General features: G+C 70.1%; 2 protein-coding genes across 2 annotated transcripts in view; both read right to left on the bottom strand.

Moving 5' to 3' along the window:
• Positions 1–3,464, bottom strand: part of SMPD1 (sphingomyelin phosphodiesterase 1) — a 4,669-nt gene extending 1,205 nt beyond the window's left edge. Inside the window, exons 1-5 of the mRNA XM_015615396.1 lie at positions 3,147–3,464; positions 1,457–2,268; positions 756–927; positions 600–676; positions 26–171 (exon numbers count right to left, since the gene is read on the bottom strand). Of these exons, the coding sequence (XP_015470882.1) occupies positions 26–171; positions 600–676; positions 756–927; positions 1,457–2,268; positions 3,147–3,452 (1,513 nt within the window). The 5' untranslated portion in view covers positions 3,453–3,464. The remainder of the gene's footprint in view (positions 1–25; positions 172–599; positions 677–755; positions 928–1,456; positions 2,269–3,146) is intronic.
• Positions 3,465–3,510: 46 nt separating this feature from the next.
• Positions 3,511–7,310, bottom strand: CCKBR (cholecystokinin B receptor). The gene is made up of 5 exons (XM_015616541.3): positions 7,102–7,310; positions 5,954–6,205; positions 5,492–5,747; positions 5,294–5,421; positions 3,511–5,009 (listed from the first exon to the last, which is right to left on the bottom strand). The coding sequence occupies exons 1-5, from the start codon at positions 7,250–7,252 to the stop codon at positions 4,492–4,494; spliced, it is 1,305 nt and encodes a 434-aa protein (XP_015472027.1). The 5' UTR covers positions 7,253–7,310; the 3' UTR covers positions 3,511–4,491.
• Positions 7,311–7,333: the final 23 nt, after the last annotated feature.

The raw sequence follows: 7,333 nt of genomic DNA, 5'->3' as shown, positions 1-7,333 counted from the left end.
CACGTGGCAGGGGTTTGGGGCACACCAGGATTGAGGTTGATGTAGGTGGTGACGCTTGGTGCGACGAAGGCAATGGAGACGGGACGTGACAGCGTCTCCTCATCGTAGAACAACTCGAACTCATCCAGGTGTGTGTGCCCGAAGAACTGGGCTGCGATGGTGCCCTCAAACCTGCCACAGTGGGGTGAGTGGCGGGTGGTATCCCAACCCCCAGACCCCTCACCCTGGGGTCTGGTATATGGGTTGGGGGTCCAGGATACACGGGGTGGGCAGTCTGGTGCATGAGATGACACATGGAGTGAGAGTCTAGGGTGTGGGGTGGAGGTCTGGTATAGGGGTCCAGCATATGGGGCAGGGACCTGTTGGGTAGGGCAGGGGGACCACATGTGGGATGTGAGTTCAGGATGTGGAGCCAAGCTCTGGCTTCTGGGGTGGGGGGGGTTTTGGTGTGGGGGTCGAGGGCACATGGACATGGCAGGGGCCCAGTACATGGGATTAGAGGCCAGGGCACAGAATGGGGGTTTGGCATGTGGGGTGGGGCACACGGTCAGGGCTCTGGCACACGGTGTGGGGGTCTGGGCAGGGGGTCAGGCACTGACCTGTTGACGATGCGGTAGTAGTTCCAGCTCCAGCTGCGCAGGCAGTGGGCTGGGGGGATGTGCCCGATGATGTGCACCTGTGGGCAGGGAGCCAGGGCTGGGCGTTTGCCCAGGGTGTACCAGGACCCCCCATGTCCCCCCAGAACCCCCTCACACCTTCTCCCCATCACGTTCAGCATCTGCCAAGACCCCCATGAGCCACTGAAGCTGCCCTGCAGGGTCAGTGGCATTGATGAGGAGCCAGAAGTTGGCCTGGGAGCAGAAGTTCATGTTGAGGGACACGAGGCGCAGCCCAGGCCAGACCTGTGCTGTGTAGAACCCGCCAGCCCTGTGTGGAAAAGGGGGGTCAGTGCTGCATCCCCTGATCCACAGACTCTGCACCCATGCCATAGACCCACAGCACTCTGCCATCCACACTGCCCACCCCAGCCTGGAGCCCCTGTTACCCCACAGCCCTTTTTGTTACCCCAACCAGCCATGACCCTCCTTCTTGCACCTCTGTCCCACGAAACTGAGACATCTGCACCCAGCCCCGGCTAGCCTGGTACCCCCACTGCTCCTCCAGCATGGAGACTGCTCTGTGTGCTGCTAGTCCTGAGCCCCCAGCAGCCCGGAGTCCCCAGCTCTGAGACCCCAGTCTGTGCTACTGCAGCTGCCCTACCCCAGCACACCTGACAGCCTGGAGCCCCCAGCCCCGTGTCCCCTGATCCCTGGTACACCACGTGCCACAGACCCAGCCCCCCAGTAGCACAGAACCCCCATCCCTGTGCCCTCCCACCCCTGCAGTCCTCAAGCTCCCCATCCCTGCACCCTCAACAGACTGGAAGCCCCCACCCCCAGCCGTGCCCCGTGCCCACCGCAGGGTGTGCAGGGCGGCGGGGGGCAGCCAGTCCTGCCAGGCCTCGGCCATGGCGTTGTACAGCCATGCGGCCGACCGGTTCCCGTGCACGTAGGGCGGGGGAAAGGCGTTCACTGGTGTGGCCTCGTGGTTGCCCACGGCTGGGAAGACGCGCAGCCCCCCAAGGCGAGCTCTCAGCAGGGCCGTCACGGTGCGCAGCGCCCGCAGCTGGTCCCCGCGGCTCTGCTGCCACACGTCGTGCGCAGGGATGTCCCCGGTCCAGTAGGCTGCCGCGAAGCCGCCGGTGCCGTTAGCGGTGTTGTCAGCGGTGTTGTCAGCGGTGTGACCCGCGCTGCCGGGGAGCTGGGCCAGCAGCGTGTCGATGGTGTGCAGGGGAAGGTCACACTTGCTGTAGGTGCCCCAGAACCCCGCAGCCCCCGGCCCCTCGCGGAGGGCCCCGCGGCAGCACAGCGGGTCAGGGCAGGCAGCGGCACTGCCCGGCACGTACTGACGGTCCCAGTGCAGGTCCGTGAGGAACAGGATGCGGGCGGTGGGCGCTCCAGGCGGTGGCGGCGCGGGGGGACGCACTGGTGGCTTGGGGGCGGCGGGCAGGGACAGGTTCCAGGCACCCAGGATGTCCCAGTGGCCGCAGCGGGGGCCCAGCAAGAGCCCGCAGGCCTCGGGCGGGCGCAGCACGGAGCGTGCCCAGGCCGCCACCACATCGCCCTGGAAGAGCTGGACGGCCTGGCGGCACACGGGCGGCCGCGCCAGCCGCAGCTCCTGGCACAGCCGCGACGCCACGCGCCCCACGCGGGCCACATTCGGCTCCAGCTGCAGGGGGATGGACATTCGGCATGGTCTCGGCACCCCACACCTCTTGCTATCCTCGCTGCCCTCCGCCCATCAGCTCCCCAGGACAGACCCTACGCACTGAACTCTGCTGCCGCTGGTCTGTGCCCGTCGGCACCCCCGGCATGGGCACAGCACCCCCGGCATGGGCACAGCACCCCCGGCATGGGCACGGCACCCCCGGCATGGGCACGGCACCCCCGGCATGGGCACGGCACCCCCGGCATGGGCACGGCACCCCCGCTGCCATCACCGTGCCGCAGCCAGCAGCTCCCCGGGATGGACCCCTGGCTGCTGTCACTGTCCCACACCCGCCGGCCACCTCGGCCCACCCAGCTGCATATCCCGAGGCCAGAAGTGACCTACACGGTCCCCCAGCCCCTATCTTCCCCAGTCCGGTTCCGTCCTCCCTTCCCGCCCCCACCGCAGCCTGTTCCCGTCCTCTGAGGTGGATTCACCGCCCCGTCCCAGCCTGTCCATGTCCCCGCTCCCGTTCCCGTCCCAGCCCGTCCCCGCTCCCCCAAGCGGAGCCGCTGGCGTGACCCCGCCCGTCCCCGTTCCTCTTTCAGCCGTCCCTGCCTGTCATTCTCCCCGTCCCCGCCCGTCCCTGTCCCCATTCCCAGCCTGGTCTTGCGTCTGTCACAAGCCCCGACCTGCCCTGGCCCGTCACGAGGGACTGGCCCGGCCTGTCTCTGTCCTGTCCCCGTCCTGTCCCGTCCCCTCTGTCCCCGTTCCTGTCCCATTTCTGTCGCCCCCGCTCTTCCCGTCCTGCTGTCCCGGTGTCCGCCCATTCCCGTTCCTCGCCCGGTGTTCCCCCGGTGCCCCCCGTGTCCCGGCACTCCGCGATCCCCCGTGCCCACCTGCAGCGCCAGGTCCAGCGCCCCGAAGAGCACCCGGCAGGCCGGGCACGACACGTTCCGCCAGCCCCAGCGCGGCGCCGCCGCCACCAGCTGCTCCTCGGGGCCGGACGGCGACCCCGCCGACACCGGCAGCGACAGCAGCGACAGCAGCGACAGCACAGCCAGGGCCAGCGGCAGCAGTGGCCGCAGTGGCCGCAGTGGCCGCAGTGGCCGCAGTGGCCGCGGTGGCAGCGGTGGCAGCGGTGGCAGCGGTGGCAGCGGTGGCAGCGCCATCGGGCCCGGCGGGGCCCGGACCCCGGCGGCCATCGCCGAGGGAGGGGCGGGGCCGGGGCGGGGCCGGGGCCGAGCGCCCGCCTTTAGGGGAGGGGGCGGGGCAAGACAGCAAAAGAGGCGGGGCCAAAGTCGGGCGGGGCTGTGGACAGGCCCCGCCCCCCGTACCGCGGCCGAGCGCGGCGGGGGCGTGGCCGAGGAGGGGGCGTGACCAATGTACGCGGGACTGAGCGGGATGGGGCGTGGCCACCTGGGGCGGGGAGCCGCATGCAAATGAGGGAGCCGGGCCTACGTAAGCGCGCGAGGCACGATGGGAGATGGAGTCCTGGGGACGGCCGTGTTCCCTGGGGTTCCCCTCCCCGCGGGTCCCCCTCCCCTTCGTACGGTCACAGCCCCGGGGCGGCATCGGGTGCACCGGGCCCGGGGGTCCCATCCGCCGGGCTCAGCAGTCCCCGCAGCGGAGTGCCCCAGCCCGCAGACCCCCGAGCTTCGCGCGGCGCCGACCCCGCGTCCCGCCCGGGGCTGCCCCGCGGAGCCTCCGTGCCGGCGGGGCAGGAGCGCTGGGAGCAGCGGCGCAGGTGGGCACGGGGTCAGTTTATTGTGACCGTAGCCGGGGAGCAGCGCGGGGAGACCCCGGGCTGAGCTGGGCTGGGGGTGCCTCGACCTCCCTCAGCCTCCGACCTGCCCAGCCCCAGGGCTCCTCCCGCCCGCCCCTCGCCCCCACCCAGCCGGGACCCGGGGGCGCTGGGATTGAGCGGGGCATGGTGGGCAAGGCTGTCCTGGGAGGGAAGGAGACTGGGGGTGCACCAGAGAGGGGCACGGGGGGTGCTGGCAGGGCAGGGGTTCATGCTCGGGGGGGGTCCTGCTGCAGGTGTCCAGCTCGGGGAGTGGGTCCCAGACACTGGTGCTAGGGGACCTAAGGGGGTCTAGGTCAGGGATCCCGGGCTGCTGTGGATGGTGTAGCTGAACTTAGAGAGAAAAAGCCATGGGGGGGGGCTTGTGGGGGTCCAGCTCATGTGGGCCCCAGGCACTGGTGTTGGAGGGCTCAGGGGGGTTCTGGCTCAGGGATGCCGGCTCAGGGGGGTCCCAGGCTGCTGACGGTGGTGTAGCTGAACTTGGAGAGCGAGGCACTGGCCATGGGGGGCTCGTCCTCGGGGGGGCGGCGGGGGCAGGTACGGCGGCACCCCCAGCCTGCGCAGGTGGCCCCAAAGGCCTTGCGGAAGCGGCGGTTCATGAAGCAGTAGATGAGGGGGTTGGTGCAGGCCGAGGTGTAGGAGAGCAGGTGGATGAAGGCGATGGGGGTCCCCGAGAGTGCCCGCTGGGCTGCCCGCGGGGCAAAGGCACGCCAGGTGTTGGCGGCGAAGATGGGCAGCCAGCAGAGGAAAAACATGGCCACGATGACCACCAGCATGCGGATCACGCGCCGCTTGGCCGCCAGCTGGGCCCCCGAGCTGTTGATGCGTGCCCGGTCCTGCTGCGCAGCCGCCCCCAGCGCCCGCAGCTCCAACGCTGCACCCGGACGTGACAGCTGCAGGTAGCAGCCGTCACCCTCATCGCAGGTGGGAGCTGGGTCCCCCCCAGTACCGCGCTGGGCTGTGGAACGAGGAGGCATGGTCACGGCACTGTAGGGGCACGCTGCACCCCAACACCATAGCAGCATCCTCCAGGAGCACATGGAAATGGCCATGGCACCATGGGGACGTGCTGCACCCCAAGGCTACAAGGAGGTCCCCAGGAAAGGGGGGTGTCCCTGAGGAACACAGCACTGTGGGGAGCAGGGGTGAGGACTCAGCCCTGCCTCTCCTCCAGGGGCGGGTACTCTACCCACACAGGAGTCGTACCAAGCATCGCCCCCAGCATCACCCCCATCCCCTCACCTGCCACCTCCCTCTTGATGTCCAGCTCGAAGCGGATGCCACGGTAGAGCTCACGGGAGATGAGCCCGTACGCCACCGTCATCACCACGCCCGGGATGAAGAAGAGGACAAGAAGCAGCAGGACGTACCTGGGACAGGTGGCCCCCGTCATTCGGCATCCCCTCACCGCCGTGTTCCCCCTCCCTCCCCAGGACTCACCAGACCTGCCGGACACGCTCGCTGGGCCAGTGGTGCGTGCACTGGGCGGGGGGCGGGCGGGGGGCCGTGGGCCGCGTGGTGCTGTACACGGCGTAGGGCAGCATCAGCAGCGCTGCCAGGGCCCAGGTGCCCGCGATGACACGGCAGGCGTGGGACCGCGTCTGCCAGGCGCGCGACTGCAGCGGGTTGCAGATGGCACTGTAGCGCTCGATGGCAATGGCCACCAGGCTGAAGGTGGACACGGCCACCGAGACCCCTGCGGGTAGCAGGGCGCGTCAGTGGCCGTGGTGTGACGCTGCAGGCCCCCACCTCCTCCTGAAGCCTCCCGCTGTATGTATTCCACGTACCCATGGGGTAGGGATAAGCCCCCCACACATCCACGGGGTAGGGACGAGCCCCCTCCCCGTGCCCCCATGTGCCAACTGGGCAGGGATGAGGTGGCCCCGCTGTGCCCCACCCTACCCATGAGATAGGCGACGAGCTTGCAGACGACGTCGCCGAAGATGAAGGCGCCCATGAGGCCGGGCAGCAGGGTGAAGGGCATGCAGCACAGTGCCAGGAGCAGGTCACTCAGTGCCAGGGACAGCAGGAAGCAGTTGGTGACAGTGCGCAGTCGCCGGTTCAGCGCCAGCACGGCCACCACCAGCGCATTGCCCCCAACGCTCAGCACGAAGATCAGCACGTACAGCACCACGCGCACCGCCACGTCCAGCTCTGTGGGCAGCAGGACAGCTGCTTTGGGACCCTGGGCACACCCCAGAGACACTCTGAAAGCACTCCCGAGGCCACCATGGAGACACTCCCACGGCACCCCAAGGGTAGCCCGGTGGCCCCCCAAAGGTACCCCAAAGGCCCCCCAGCACAGGCCCAGGCGCCGGGACGCCGGGGCTCCAGCGTGACCGGCGCGGGCTCGGTGGAGACACACGAGACGAGTGCATCGTTACCCCCCGTGTGGCAACCGCCGGGATTTGGGGCGAACCCCACGTACCTCGGCTCAGTTCCGTGAGGCTGAGGGACCCTCATCCAGGTGAGTGCTCCCATCCTGCCCACCCTTCCCCTCGGTGCTGAGCCACGGCTCCCCTGGCGGCGCGGGGACCGGGGACGTCCAGCCCAGAGAGCAGAGTGACAAGCCGGATCAGGGGCCCCAGCCGGGGGGTGGGATGGGGTTAGGAGTCTTGGCTCTGGTGGTGGGGCAGATGGGGGCGTCCCAGTCGAGGGTCCACTTGGGGGTCCCAGCCCCGGCAGTGGGACAGGGGTGCGGGGCGGGCGGTGACTGTGTCCGTGTCGTCCCTGTCGGAGTCTCCTCCGCCCTCCTGCTGCCGCCGGCGCAGCCCGGCGTGTTCCCCCCATGCAGCGCCGAGATCCGCATCGGGATCACCGGGCACTGCCGGGGCCACCGAGCCCCCGCCCGGGATCGGGGATGATGGGTGCGGTGAGGGGCGGGGGGCGGCACCGGGCAGGGGCCGGGAGAACCGGAGCGCAGGGCGGCGGGCAGCGGGGGCACGGCGGGGCGAAGCGGGGTGCTGGCGTGCCGGGGGGCGCAGGGCCAGGCACCAAGGGGGTCCTTTCCCGGCTCCATCCCGCTCCTCACCCCCCGCCTCCGCTCTCACCTCTGGGCGCCGGGGGCCCGCGGAGGCCCCTGCGGAGGAGGTCGCAGACCGAGCCGTTGGTCCCGTTGCCGGTGCCGGGTCCGTTCCCGGTGCCGTTCCCGGAGCGGCAGAGCATCTCCTGCAGCGACTCGTTGAGGGGCCGGGGGTCCATGGCGGGGACCCCCCGCCTCCCCCCGCCCCTCCCCGGCAGGAGGCACCGGCAAGGATCAGGCACCGGGAGGCTCCGGGAGGG

Source organism: Parus major, chromosome 1, assembly GCF_001522545.3.
Source record: "Parus major isolate Abel chromosome 1, Parus_major1.1, whole genome shotgun sequence".
Classification (NCBI taxonomy): Eukaryota; Metazoa; Chordata; class Aves; order Passeriformes; family Paridae; genus Parus; species Parus major.
The sequence above is the reverse complement of the archived record's forward strand: the minus strand, read 5'-3'. Positions and strand labels throughout refer to the sequence as shown.